The 16,091-nt window shown below is 38.7% G+C and overlaps 1 protein-coding gene across 1 annotated transcript in view; it reads left to right on the forward strand.

The window, feature by feature from the left end:
• The first annotated feature begins 10,940 nt into the window (after nucleotides 1–10,940).
• LOC134586114 (astacin-like metalloendopeptidase) overlaps nucleotides 10,941–16,091 on the forward strand; it is an 80,098-nt gene continuing 74,947 nt past the window's right edge. Inside the window, exon 1 of the mRNA XM_063441624.1 lies at nucleotides 10,941–11,352. Coding sequence (XP_063297694.1) covers nucleotides 10,941–11,352 — 412 coding nt within the window. The remainder of the gene's footprint in view (nucleotides 11,353–16,091) is intronic.

Genomic DNA, 16,091 nt, shown 5'->3' on the forward strand with positions numbered 1-16,091 from the left:
CCTAAAAGAAGACCTAATTCCCGGAACAAATTCAATATCAGCACCAGGGATGTTTCTCTCAATAAAGGTCCCTTATTCACCACTACTTTTAATAGGGCATATGACCAGATTATCTCTATTTTATGCAAACATTGGTCCATTTTATTATTGGATCCTTGGTTGAAATTCAGTATTGCTGGGTCACCCAGAATAACCTTCAGGAAAAAATAGAAATTTGAAGAATCTGTTGGCTCCATCTAAACTTGCCTTAGTAGAATCCCATAACACATTGGTACTCTCTGGTGTAGGGAACTTCAAATGTGGCTCGACACGATGTTTGACATGCCAGTACATATGCCATGGAAGTTCTGATTTTTTGTCCTCCTGGAATAATGAGATCTTCCAAGTAGCTTCAAGGATTACCTGTAACACCCCATACGTCGTCTATTTACTGAAGTGTTCATGTGGACTACTTTATGTTGGCCAGACCTCTAGCTCATTGAAAACCAGGTTTAGAGAACACAGACTAGCGATTATCAACCAGGATAGGAAATCCCCGGTAGCTAGACATTTCCAGATAGCCCATGAGAGTAACCCATATCAGTTATGGGTATTGAACACATCCCAGAGAAGACTTTCAATAGAAAAGCAGCCCTTATTGTAGCTGAGACTAGGTGGATTTTCCAACTAAATACACTTAACCCTTATGGGTTGAATGAGGAATTGGAGCATATTACCTAAATTTTCCCCCCTTGCTTTGTTTATTTCACGGCTTTATTCATTCATGGTTTTGTTTTAGTAGTGGGGAGTGTATCATAAGGGATATGAGGGTTAATTCATATATTTCCAGCCATATGACCCTATCCCTCTCGGCTCTGTTTAATTATAACCTGTTCATTTGGACAATTCAAACATTGTTCAATTTATATGATTGTACGATATGAAATTTCCCTAAAAAAGTTTTTTCATATGTTACATATTGATCATATACAAGATGTATGTGTTTCCTTGTGTTTCTTTATTTATGCAATTTTTAGTGATTGGGATCATTATTATTAATTTTTATATTATTTTTATTTTCTGCACTTATATCTGTTTTATATATTACTTTAGAAGTTTTTGAGAGGTTCTAATCAATAAAGTATAAGTAATGAAGTTCTTTATTCACACACAAAAATCCTCTGTGTTTTGGTTGATGTGAAAGGATATATAGAGAACCATAGCATATAAGTATTCTTAAAATATGAAAAAGATAAGAGACACATGTAAAAAGTGGCTTTGTTGCATGCAGCCTTGATTCCACATGTTTTACCTGTCAATATTATCATTAAATAGAGAGAGTGATATCACTTATTAGCTGATGATTATTAATACCATATTTTGCATTACAATATAATACAATACAATATACCATATTTTGCATTGTTTATGATTTACAATTATTAACCCCTTGAGGACGCAGGACGGTTCAGGACCGTCATCGGCATTTTTGCATTGCCGACCGACGACGGTCCTGAACCGTCCTAAATTTAAAATGTACTTACCCGATCGCCGTCGTTCCCCCGGCGGCGATCGGCGGTGCTCCCGTTGTGGGGAGACTGCCTGCAGCCCAGACAGTCTCCCTATGGCGGTTTAGGACCCCTGGGGCCATGTGATCGCCCAACAGGGCGACCACATGGTCACAATAGGTGCCCTAGACTCTGCCTGCCGGGGGACTGTCTGTGCTGACAGGCAGTCTCCCTGCAACTGTAAAATCAAAAAAAAAATGTAAAGTTATAGTTAATAAAAAAAAAATACATTATTATATATGTGTATATATATGATATATAGACATATATTATACCTATATAATATATGTCTATATATCATATATATAATGTCATGCTAAGTGTATTTTTATATTAATATGTACATATATTAATATAAAAATACACTTATAATTAATTTGCACACGTATATATATAATATATATAATAACTATATATATTGTATATATATATTATTATAAAATACGAATAATAAATAATTTAAATTAAATTAAAAAAATTAAAAATAATAATAAAAAATTGAAAAAAAATTATATATCTATACGAAATTTTATTCTAACTGTATTTTGATATTAATATATATATATATTTATATCAAAATACACTTAGAATGAAATTGTATATATATCTATGTATATTTAAATAAATAAAAAGAATGCGAACTATTCATATGTCGATATACAAAATTACATAAATAATTATATAAATATACACGTAGACTTCAAATATATAAATATGCATATATATTTAAATTCTACGTGCGTATTTATGTAATATTTTTACATAATTAAGTTATTTTATTGATTGCAATTTAAGGGACCTGCCTGCCAACCCAGGCCGAAAGACCAGAGAATTTAATTTGCTATCACTGTATTTTACCCTGTAACGTTCTACGACACCCTAAAACCTGTACATGGGGGGTACTGTTTTACTCGGGAGACTTCGCTGAACACAGATATTAGTGATTCAAAACAGTAAAACATATCACAGCGATGATATTGTCAGTGAAAGTGACTTTTTTTGCATTTTTCACACACAAACAGCACTTTTACTGATGCTATAATTGTTGTGATACATTTTCCAGTTTTGAAACACTAATATTTGTGTTCAGCAAAGTCTCCTGAGTAGAACAGGACCCCCCATGTACAGGTTTTATAGCGTTTTTGAAAGGTACAGGGTCAAATATATAGGTCAAATATTTTTACATTGAAAATGGCCAGGTTGGTTACGTTGCCTTTGAGAGCGTATGGTAGCCCAGGAATGAGAATTACCCCCATGATGGCATACCATTTGCAAAAGAAGACAACCCAAGGTATTGCAAATGGGGTAAGTCCAGTCGTTTTTAGTAACCACTTAGTCACAAACACTGGCCAAAATTAGCGTTCAATTTAGTTTTTTACTTTTTTCACACACAAACAAATATGAACGCTAACTTTGGCCAGTGTTTGCGACTAAGTGGCTACTAAAAAAGTCTGGACATACCCCATATTGAATACCCTGGGTTGTCTACTTTTAAAAAAATATGTACATGTGGGGTGTTATTTAGCAATTTATGACAGATAACAGTGTTACAATGTCACTATTGATACATTTTAAAAATGTATGTTTTGAAACCGCAATATCCTACTTGTACTTATAGCCCTATAACATGCAAAAAAAAAGCAAAAAGCATGTAAACACTGGGTATTTTTGAACTCAGGACAACATTTTGAATCTATTTAGCAGTTTTTTTCATTCGCATTTGTAGATGAGTAAAAGATTTTTCACATAAAATTCAAAAAACGTGTATTTTTTTAAATTTTTCATCATATTTTTTCATTTTTTTTTAAATTAAATTAGATGAGATTATATAAATAATGGTATGTAAAGAAAGCCCCTTTTGTCCTGAAAAAAACAATATATAATTTGTATGGGAACAGTAAATGAGAGAGCGGAAAATTACAGCTAAACACAAACACCACAAAAGTGTCAAAAAGATGCCTGGTCGCAAATGTACAACATCGCAAAAAAAGTCCAGTCCTTAAGGGGTTAATATTATTTTGATGTTTATATTGCAGTTTGTGTTTATTTTACTTTTTAAAATGCACACCTTAGGCGATCCGCCCTCTATCAATTTACTTTTAATCATTATTTCTTAATTGAATGACCACTCCTTTAGATGCAGGGTATATAAACCCAGTTTGTGGACAGCAGATCTTTGTCTTGAGAAAGTTCTCCAAAGGGGACGAAACGCGTAGACGATCTGTTTTCCGTCTCCTCTGTTTTCCACCCGGCTTTATTTACGGTCCGGGAGGGATTTTCGGCAGCTGTTGAATTCGGACCTACACATCCTATCTCGTGGTAGGGAGTTGGCGTGCTCCTCTTACCTTACACGAAGGTTGGGTGAATAGGGTAAGTTGCTCTGACTTACCCCCTAGGTTTGCAACTTTGGGAGATTATTCACAGCGGCACCCTCTACCTTTACCTAGTTGTTTGGCGGGTTTAAGAGCTCCCTCCCCCAGGAACGATATATGTGTTTGGGGTCTGATATTCATTCTTTGATGTTCTACATTTTTTAATTTTTAATTTTGATGTGCACAGTCCTTTGGTTTTTATTTTTATTTTTGATACACTATCAATATTAGTGTTGGGGGCCCCACACTGTGTATCTTTGAACTTTGGCCTGGACATATATTTTTGTGGCAACATTAAATCTTTTTCATTGTATTCATGTTTGATTAATTTTATTGTTTATATATGTATAAATAAATACTTTGTGTATATTTAAATTTTTTATTCAACAGCTGCTGCTTTGGAGTATAATTTCTAGTGGTCATATTTTGATTTGGAGCGCTCACATACCATTGTTGGTTTATATTTTATTTAGTTGTTTAGTCGCTCCTTTGTATGTGACGCAGCCCTTTTATTATTTCATTTTTCCTTCCTGCACAGAGTTATTGTGCACTCCAATTCAGTTTCTTTTGAAGTTTCTTGTATAATTGACCTAGGTTTACCTGTGCAGGTGTGTTTACGTATGTGGAAGTAGAAAGACTTTAGTAATTTTAGAAATTTCATACTGTTCTCTTGTCCCTACACAGAATACATTAATGTCCATTTGTTTTCCCACAGATAGACCATAAAGCCTATAGTGTTAGGTATTACATTAATACCAAGACCTGTACAGTGAATGATTGGAGAATCTGACCACAATTTAAATCTGACCACAACTACATTTGGGGTGTAGCATTCTTATTAAGAGTATATTTATTTTATTTTTATTTTTCTCTCTGGAAATAGGAGTTACCAATCAACTTTATAGATGAATAGGGTTTAAGCCACGAGACACTACTGGAGTGTATCTTTGGTTTGATATCTTTAGAGTAGGAGATTCTGCATTAGCAGACCTCCTTACCCTTGATATTGTTTATTTACATTAGTCATGATATCTGCTATAATTCTGTCGATTGGGCACTAATCAAGGACCATGACACCTCCATTGATCACTGTAATGGACACCTTCCATTAATGGATGCTTCCTAGCTTGCGCCAAGGACCACCAGCACCGCACTGGACACTACAACCACCGCAGACTCCACAACCGCCGCAGCTTAACTGGAGCCGCGCCGTCTTCTGTCCACCTTGGAATCAGCTTCTGTCCTCCAGGACCTTGTGGGGAAGACCTCTCCTCCAGGGAGAGCGTATCAGGAACAAGAGCTAAGTGATTAAAGCTCAAGGGAGTATGCAGAGCATAGCAATCCCCTGTGTGATATAGCAGTTCCCTCCAATAACAAGACAAGGCTACGTATTGAGGGTCCGGAAGATCTCTGGTTTAATTACACACACTCTGCTTTTATGCAATTCTCCCCTGCAAGGGAGACGCCCACATACAATTATACATTACCCAATCACACAATGGTTACATCCCACAGATTCCCTCCCCTTAGCCTGAGAAGTAACCCAATTATCCGTACAATTTAAACATACTTATCACCCAACTTTCATAACTCAAACCATACATCCTATATTAATAACAGTTACATATTATTAATCAGCACATTCCAAATACAAACATACCCAAAAATCATTTGAATCCGTTCAGCCTTTCGGGAGATAGGTATAAGTCCTTTATGACCGCCTGCAAGCACATTTTCATGCCCAAAACAGTTCCATGGATTTGGGCTGTGTAGTCGGTCTATTTTGCACCGAGAAAATGACTAAGTCCCAATCGAATGAGCGTTCGAATCTTCGAACGGGAATTAGTCTCCAGCCACGGTGTCGAAGAAGGTACGGGTCAGCGGTGTTCGTGCAATTGGGTAGCCGCAAACAGTTCCATAGATTTGGCTGCACACACCGCTGACCGCGTTCGAATAAGTTAAAATGGCCGCCGCCACGTGTTCGCTTGTCAAATGGCGGCCACTTTTACAACTTCGGCACTTTGACGACTTAGGCACTTCGACTGCATTTGAAGTGCCAGTTTAAAAGTTGTAACCCTGCTCCAAAGCATTTAAAGGGCCAGGAACAGCATTCAAGAATCCATATTGCCCAAATGTAATTCTTAAAGGGCAATACATTCCAGGACCATAGTCGCAGGGCAGGAGGCTAGCGATAAGTCCTCTCCAATGCCCAGTGGCAAATGGCAGTTTGTCACAATCACTAACTGGAAGCCCAATATACATTAATGTATGCTTCTAGTTTAAGGTCTTGATTACACTTCTTTTAAAATAAATTATAGTGGATGGTATGTTTTATGTATTTCATCACATATTTAGCTGTGACCTAATCATCCAGAGGATTCTTGTGACCATCATGATCTAGCCTTTGTTTACATGAGGTTAATGTGGGTTTACTCTGTCACACAAAGAACTTCATACCAAAATATTTGATGTACCTCTTTTGGCTTATCTTTACTAGACCATAAGTATCAACCATAAGAAAGGTTTGATTCTTCCACAATCTTTCATCTTTGATTTAGCTGTATGCTTTTCTTTTAAATGCTTGAGTATTGTTTCACTACTGGCAGGGAATTTTTGGTTACACTTGCAAAGATGCATTTTGTCACCACTCTCCCCCCAAAAAACGCATCTTCACCTGTGTGTCTCGTATTCCGTCTTTTGAATTTGTTACCCCTTTAGTGTGTTTTATCCACCTCTTTGTATGTTTTACACCCCCTTTTGTATATCTTATTTCATCCCAAGCCCTTTGTGTGTATCTCAAACTTACAGATTCATACAGGCACACAGTCATACAATCTATCTGTACATTTGTACAGGTACACTGTCATACAGACATAGATGTACACTCGTACACAGAGACATACAGACTATGTCATATAGAGGCATACAAAGTCATACAGAGAAATACAGTCACAGACATACAGTCATACAGACACAATCATACAGAGACATGCAGACGCAGACATAAATTCATACAGACAAAGGCATACCAATACATACAGACAAAGTCACACAGAGACATACATACACAAACATAAAGAGACATATTGATACACAGGCATTTAGAAACATGAATACACTGACATAAAGAGACATACAGACAAAGGCATTCAGAAACATACACACACAGTCATACAGACATACAGTGGGATGTAGACACAGAGATACAGAGATCCACAGACACAGACATACAGACACAGCCAGACATACATACAGTCACAATTACTTACTTACATATCACTCATGTGCAATCAAGTCCCAGGGAAGCATGCTGACCTGCTCTGTGATCTGACGAGTTCTTATTTAGCAGCTCAACACCACCAAAGGTGCCAGCTGTGCTGTGTGGTATACAGGGATATGACATGATTTATATATCCACCCTTCCAAAAAAGCATGCAGCATGCACCAGAGTTGGATTCTGCACTGTACTGGAGCTCCACCATGCTAAATGAAGTGACTGTCACACCGTCACCCTCCTGCCACCCGGATATTGTGCCCCTTAGGCCGGTATACGCAAAGGCGGCCACCTGCGCTGCCTTATAAAAGCGCCGAGCCCTGACTACTGGCATCTATGATGTGGCCATCTACCCATATTATCAGTATCACTTTTTTATTTTCATCAATTTTCATGTATATGCAGTGGTCTGAATGATTTTGCTGAAATTGATTTTCATATAAAAATGTCGTGTAGCGCTTTATACCAATTTTAACCAGACTGATTTAAATCATGCAATTATTTTTGGTTGTTCTACATATATCTCACAATCAATTGAGGCGTGCAAGTAAGCTGTTGTTACATCCATTTTATAAAGAATTAAGTCATATAGCACTGCTAGATTCATAGTCATGTACTGTTTGTTGTTAGTAGTTTATTGCACCCATCAACACCCTAACTGACAGTTTACCTTCTGGTAAAGTAGTTAAAGTGAGTCTAAATTTTCTATTAGTGAATCTATTTCCCCTTTCATAGCATTGAGCCAGGACAGTGACTGAGGTAAAGTTATGGTATATTCAAGGTTTTTTGGTGAGTCAAACACCCTGTAACAATAATCATGTTTGTTACGGCATGGTCATTATTTCTGAAATCTTCCCAGTACTGGGGAAATGTTCCATCTCATTTAGGGTAAAGCGCACCATTATCATTTCTTGCATTCTAATATGGATGGCAAATGGTTTAAACCATTCAGGCAAAACTTTCAGAATCATCATAAGCAGAAATCTGTATCTTACGGTTTATCCTGCCATTCTTAACACTGTAACTGTTTTCTCTGCACATTTAACATATTCTGTCACATTTTCATGTACACCTTTCTGAAGGGACGCTAGCTCACTGTATAAACAAATCATTCATCCCTTGACTGTGTAATAATCTCTTAATATTCAAATCACATATCTTCCATCATTAGCTGTCTCCCTCATGATTAAAGACAAATTTTTATCATGTAAGAACTGAATTAAGTCAGCATATGTATCCTCATCCTTGCACAGGGGCGTATTAGCCGCGAGGCAAACAAGGCACTTGCCTTGGGCGGCATTTTCCAGGGGGCGGGAAAAAAAAGCCGCCCCCAAATGCCCAAGGCAAATGTCTTGTTAGCCTTGCGGCTAACAGACATGCCGGCGGGCTGCTGGGCGATCGTGCGGCACTGCCTGGCGGGCGGCCGGCCGGCCGGCCGGCGAGGGAGCACTTCCCCTGAGCTGTCTGCTCAGCTCCCTCGCCAGCCGCAGAGTGAGGCTGGGAGGCGGAGCCGGAATATGACGTCATATTCTGGCTCCCAGCCTCACTCTGAGGCGCGCGAGGGAGCTGAGCAGACAGCTAGGGGAAGTGCTCCCTCGCCGGCCAGCCGCCCGACCGCACGCCCGATCGTCCAAAGGTAAGGAGGCGGGGGGGGGGGTGTTTAATTAAAAAAAAAATGTGTTAAAAATAAATTTAAAAAAAATGTGTTACAAATAAATTAAAAAAAAAACGTGTTAAAAAAAAATAAAAAAAATGTGTTAAAAATAAATTTTTAAAAAATGTGTTACAAATAAATTAAAAAAAAGTGTTAAAAAAATAAAAAAAATGTGTTAATAATAAATTTAAAAAAATGTGTTCAAAAAAATAAAAAAAATGTGTTAAAAATAAATTTAAAAAAATGTGTTAAAAATAAATTTAAAAAAAATGTGTTAATGTGGGTGGGTGAGTGTGTGTCTGTGTCTGTTAGTGTGTGTGTCTGTGTCTGTTAGTGTGTGTGTCTGTTAGTGTGTTTCTGTGTCTGTTAGTGTGTGTGTCTGTTAGTGTGTGTCTGTTAGTGTGTGTGTGTGTGTCAGTGTGTGTGTGTGTCAGTGTTTGTGTCTGTTAGTGTGTGTGTGTGTGTGTGTGTCTGTTAGTGTGTGTGTGTCTGTTAGTGTGTGACTGTGTGTGTCTGTTAGTGTGTTTGCCTGTGAGTGTGTGTGTATGTCAGTGAGTGTGTGTGTCTGCTAGTTTGTGTCTGCTAGTGAGTGAGTGTGTGTCTGTTAGTGTGTGTGTGTTTCTGTTAGTGAGTGTGTGTGTGTGTATTTAGAATGCGGGGCGGGGGGAAAGGTTGGGTGGGGGTGGCGCGGGGGGGGGGGCGCCTGAGTTTTGTCCTGCCTAGGGCAGCACAAAACCAGGATACACCACTGTCCTTGCATTTACCTTCATCTTCATCATCGGTATCATCTGGTTCATTTATTATGGTTTCCTAAGGTTCATCAACTGCAGATGTCCCAAGAACTTTGTTTGCCATTACTCATAGTTCGACACATCTCTGTCAAAGCAAAGCCTGCTACATTAATTTCCAACATCACTTCTGGGCCTATAACCTGTTTCAATCTGCATCCCAAGGGTAGGGTAACAGGGCAAAAGTACACAATCATGGAGAAACAACACCATACACGTGTTAGGGGTTCCCTGCTGTTTCATTGCTCCTGTCTCACTTAAGTAGTTTCCAATAGTAATTGACTAATAACAGCAATTGGTTATTTAAACAAAACGTTTTTATATATAGATATATAAATAAAAGAAACCAAGAGGGCTGCACTCACCTGAACATGCATACATTATAGGGTGCTGCTGGGGCCAAATTATACAAAATACAGAATCCAGCGCACTCGCTTATTCACTAAACAATGATTTCAAATCTTAGAGATTGTAATAGTTTTATTTAAAAACACCTCACCTACAGCTATATATTTTTTTATTGAAAAGAAATCCAAGGATTCCAATTATATACAGTATACCAAAGGTACACAAATATCCTATTAAGCCACAAGGAAGACCCATAGTGCCAGCGATTGGTGGGATTTTAGAACCGATTGCGAAATGGCTGGATCATCTATTTTAAGCACCTATAGCTGAAATACAAACCTGCATCAGTGATACACCAACACTCATAACTAAAATGAATTCACTTGACTTCGGTAGGGATCCCATCATTTTGATAACGATGGATGTGAGAAATCTTTATACAGTAATCCCACATGAGGAAGGAATTGAGGCCATGAGACAAACACTTTGTGCTGCCACTGTGCCACTACATATCAAGGACCACCAATAGAATATCTGCTAGAATTACTATCATTAACGCTTAAAAACAACTACTTCAGGTTTGAGGAGGACTGGTTTTTACAGGTTGCAGGTACATCCATGGGGGCAGCGATAGCCCCAATGTATGCCAACTCTTACATGAATATTTATGAGAAAAATTACATCTTCTCCAAATTCAACCATCTTATAATGGCATACTTTTGTTACATCGACGATTTGTTTATTTTTTGGAAAGGTACAGAATTGGAAGCGCAAGAAATGGTTCAACATTTGAATTAACTAGATACTCCAATCAGATTTACATCTAATATCAGTGCATCCACTATTCAATACTTAGATTTGGAAATATCCATCAAAGAACAAGGCATTACACACTGTCTGTATAAAAAAGACACAGACCGGAATACATTGTTGCACAATAAAAGTGCACATCCAAGAATGCTGAAAGAATCACTGCCCAAAGCGCAATTTTTGAGAGTTGCACGCAATAATTCAGATAAACACAAGATGGAAGAACAGATAGAGGAGATGACTCAAAAATTCCTCGAAAGAGGCTATCGACATCAGGAGTTGCTCAAGGCACAACAAGAAGCAAGAAATGCCAATGCCAATATGCAAGTTAGAAAGCCACCAGCAATAGTATTCCCAATGACCTATAATGACGCTTCACCTAAAATAGCCAAAATCATCAAACAAAATTGGAAGATGCTGGCAAGAGATGATACCTTGCCTAAAGTGTTCAAAGAAAACCCATTGATTTGTTTCAAAAGGAATAAAACATTAAAGGACATAGTGGTACATACAGACCCGACTAAAAGCTACAGTCAAGAAGCAGCCATCCAGCATCGTGGTAGTGTCTGTTGTTTAGGGTGTGTTACATGTAGCCACATGACCCCATCAAGAACTTTTCAACATCCGCACAACAATAAAGTGTTTAAAATACAACACACAGTTAGGTGTAAAACACCATTCGTGGTGTACAAATTAACATGTCCATGTGGGTTATCATATATCGGTAAAACCGAAACCCCACTATGTGAGAGGATACGTGGACATAGGTTCGGCTATACGTGTGGCATACCGAGATGGGCGTTCAGAACAACCTGTGGCACAACATTTTTTGAATATGAAACATCCACTTTCTTCTTTAAAATGTATTGCAATAGACCACATTCCTATACCCAGGCGAGAGGGAGACAGTGGCAAACTTCTTCTTAATAGAGAGACACAGTGGATTTTCCAGTTAAATACGATTGCACCCAAAAGACTTAATGAGATGATCTCCTATCATTCATTTCTCTAAAAGTTGAACCCCTATGCAATATGAATAATGTTTTTAATGGTTTTTATATATTTATATTTGGTACATTAGTTGAATACTGACATTGTCTTTATGAACATAGGTAGATGGTTATTGTAAATATTGTACTAATATCATGAAGCACGTGTTTCCCTTTAACACCCACAGAATCATTTTTCCAACACTTTAATTTTTCCAGCACTTTAATTTTTCCAGCACTTTATATTTGAAATCATAGCACTTTACAAGATGGCAACATCACTTTTATATAGCATGTTCTATAATGATAGCACTTTAATAAGTAGGAGTCACATGCTCCAGAACACAACTATCACTTTATTAATCTATAAAGCACTTTATAATAACTTAGCAAGCACTTTACATTAAGTATATTTGGTCCACTTTAAGACCTCTGATTAGAAGATACTTATTTGACTTGATACAATAAATTTAGATCTCCTGCAATAGAGATAGGTTAGCCACTTCCTATGTTATTAAACGTATATATATATATATATATATATATATATATATATATATATGTACCATTTATTTTAATCTTATTTTTAATTTCCAATTTAGCTCCTTCCCTTTCCTATCTTTTCCTAGATTGAAGCACTGTTTTGGTTGAGGATATAGGCACTATATCTTTACTATGACTTGCATGATTTATAGCCAGGTTACTATAACAACTGGGTATACACTTGTTTTACATGCATGCTACTTCCGTATTCCAGCACCATGTGATTTCCATTGCCGCGGCAATGCGTGACATCATCACGGCACGTGGGGGCATGGCCTTGTCCGCGCACGCGCACGGGACAATGGGAGACGCCAGGAGTACCACTCCCACTATTCTCATTCTAAGTCATTTCCCACTAATTTCACCTATATTTATTGTATATAAATGCACTGTTTTACTACATTGTCTATGCCTGATCCTGATGAAAGTCCCTGCTGGGACTGAAACGTTGATCTTATTTTTAATGGATGACTAATAAACTGTAAGTTTTAACCTTCAAAAGTCAGAAAGTGCTGATCACTACCTGTATATATTTGAATTTTCCTGGATTTCAAGCACCATGCAATCAGTTCACTAAAGCGTGAGTGCAAGGGCTTTCTACATTTTGTTATATATATATTGGTCAGCTTTTATATATATATATGTGTGTATGTATGTATATAGGTATATCCCATTATAAATAATATTTCTGTCATCCATCATTATATATATAACCACCCTAAATAAGGACTATATAAGAATTTATGAGGACTGTATAAGACATATTAAATACATTTATATAACCAATATTGTAGTTGCATTGTATATTATATACACTTATATATTATATATTAATATTGTATTTTTGGACCTTAAAACATTTGTTGCCAAAATTCAGGAGCCACTGCTCATCAACTTGTCGAACTCATATTTCCATTTGGTTCATCTGCGTTTATTGTTAGCTGATTTTTCGCACTTCCAAATATCCATGGTGCATAATTAAATGCAATTGTTAACTTGTATGTCTGAATCATAGCCTCCAGACTGAAACCTTTAATGCTGAACCTGATTTATCAAGACTATGCTGGTTTTCACACGCAAACATAAGTCATGGACAACACAGGGAAAATCATATATATTTGACATGCTTCATGCAATTTTATTTCCACCTTTTTTCTACTTAAAAAAAAAAAAGGTATTTGAAAGAAAGCACTGGGAAAACACCAATCAATGATGGCGTGACACAGTTCCCATTCTGAATGAATGACGTTTGACTTGCGTGACTTATCCACCACCAACTAGGGTTCAAGCCGCCATGTTTTAGGGCACTTTCTGCCTGTGAAACAAACATCAATTTTTCTGGCCGCTGCTACAGCAGCGGCTGCAACAATACCAAATTTTTCAGGCATGTGTACATGCCTAATTTTTAGGCCCACTGGTGCAGCACTGTGGCTTCAAAAACCAGCATCTTCCCACCTTGGCCTAAAAAGGGGAGGTGATTCAACAATTAAAAATCTCTGCCATTTACACGTCCACTGATAGGAGACGCGGAAGGTATTAAACTGATATGAACAATACTAAACTCACCACTCCTATCTGGTGGCACATTAGCTTGCCCGCGCAGTGCCCCAAATTTCAAGTAAGAGGACCGACCATGCATCTTCTTCCATCTCCCTGTTACATAAATCAATGCCATATCCATCGAAATTGTAGAGAATATCCAGGATAGTTTTACAGGGCCAAATCATGTCGCCTGTTGAAAGAGGTGACCTTGCTCGGGTCCCAGGTGTGCGGTTCCTAAAATGGCTGCCATATACATGTCCTCTGATAGGAGACGCGGAAGGTATTAAACTGATATGAACAATAATAAGCTCACCACTCCTATCTGGTGGCACATTAGCTTGCCCGCGCAGTGCCCCAAATTTCAAGTAAGAGGACCGACCAAGCATCTTCTTCCATCTCCCTGTTACATAAATCAATGCCATATCCATAGAAATTGTAGAGAATATCCAGGATAGTTTTACAGGGCCAAATCATGTCGCCTGTTGAAAGAGGTGACCTTGCTCGGGTCCCAGGTGTGCGGTTCCTAAAATGGCTGCCATATACATGTCCACTGATAGGAGACGCGGAAGGTATTAAACTGATATGAACATTTACTAAACTCACCACTCCGAGTGCTGTTATTTATTTAATTTTTTTGTGGTGAGGCTTTACAGGACAGAGTGCTTCTCCACGGGACATGTTAACTCATGGGCAGCTGGCTCATCAAGGAACCAGAGCAGCTTGAACGAGGTGACCTTGCTCGGGTCCCAGGTGTGCGGTTCCAAAAATGGCTGCCATATACACGTCCACTGATAGGAGACGCGGAAGGTATTAAACTGATATGAACAATACTCCACTCCTATCAGTAGGTCCGTCCCATTGTGATTTATGCCCCCCACCCACCGTGCAGGGATGGGGGCCGGGGGGGAGCAAAGTAGGCCCCTCCATTGTGATTTATGGCCCCCACCCACCGCGCAGGGGTGGGGGCCGAGGGGGGGAGGACAGTAGGTCCCCCCATTGTGATTTATGGCCCCCACCAACCGCGCAGGGGTTGGGGAGGACAGTAGCTCCCCCCAGTGTGTATCATGGGCTTTGAGGACAGGTGTCAATCCATACCTGCCAAGTGACCCTATGTAGGGGTAACAGTCCCTATTCTGCTCTGTGTCAGTGTGTATCATGGTCTCTGTGGACGGGAACAGTCTCTATTCTGCTCTGTGTCAGTGTGTATCATGGTCTCTGTGGACGGGGAACAGTCTCTATTCTGCTATGTGTCAGTGTGTATCATGGACTCTGTGGACAGGGAACAGTCTCTATTCTGCTCTGTGTCAGTGTGTATCAGGGGCTTTGAGGACAGGTGCCAATCCATACCTGCCAAGTGACCCTATGTAGGGGGAACAGTCCCTATTCTGCTCTGTGTCAGTGTGTATCATGGTCTCTGTGGACGGGGAACAGTCTCTATTCTGCTCTGTGTCAGTGTGTATCATGGTCTCTGTGGACGGGGAACAGTCTCTATTCTGCTCTGTGTCAGTGTGTATCATGGTCTCTGTGGACAGGGAACAGTCTCTATTCTGCTCTGTGTTAGTGTGTATCAGGGGTTTTGAGGACAGGTGTCAATCCATATCTGCCAAGTGACCCTATGTAGGAGGAACATTCCCTATTCTGCTCTGTGTCAGTGTGTATCAGGGGTTTTGAGGACAGGTGTCAATCCATATCTGCCAAGTGACCCTATGTAGAGGGAACAGTCCCTATTCTGCTCTGTGTCAGTGTGTATCGGGGGTTTTGAGGACAGGTGTCAATCCATATCTGCCAAGTGACCCTATGTAGGGGGAACAGTCTCTATTCTGCTCTGTGTCAGTGTGTATCAGGGATCATTAGGATAGGTGTAAATCCATATCTGCCAAGTGACCCTATTTAGGGGGAACAGTCCCTATTCTGCTCTGTGTCAGTGTGTATCAGGAATTTGACTATCTTTATTCAGATTGAAAAATTAAAATTCCAGGAAAAATTTAACAAACATTTACAAGAACATGTTATGCACATCATAGAAACAACGTGAACCTCTTTAAAGCCACAAACTTAAGACAAAAAATACGTACACACAATGTGTAAGGGTTTGAAAGAATATTCTGAATCCTTACATGTTTACTTTGTCGTTTGTTTGATTTTTGTGAACCATATATAAACTACAAGCAGCGTGAAAACTATAAAAACTCAAGTGGCCATGCTGATCAAATTAAATAGTATG

Source organism: Pelobates fuscus, chromosome 2, assembly GCF_036172605.1.
Source record: "Pelobates fuscus isolate aPelFus1 chromosome 2, aPelFus1.pri, whole genome shotgun sequence".
In the NCBI taxonomy this organism is placed as follows: domain Eukaryota; kingdom Metazoa; phylum Chordata; class Amphibia; order Anura; family Pelobatidae; genus Pelobates; species Pelobates fuscus.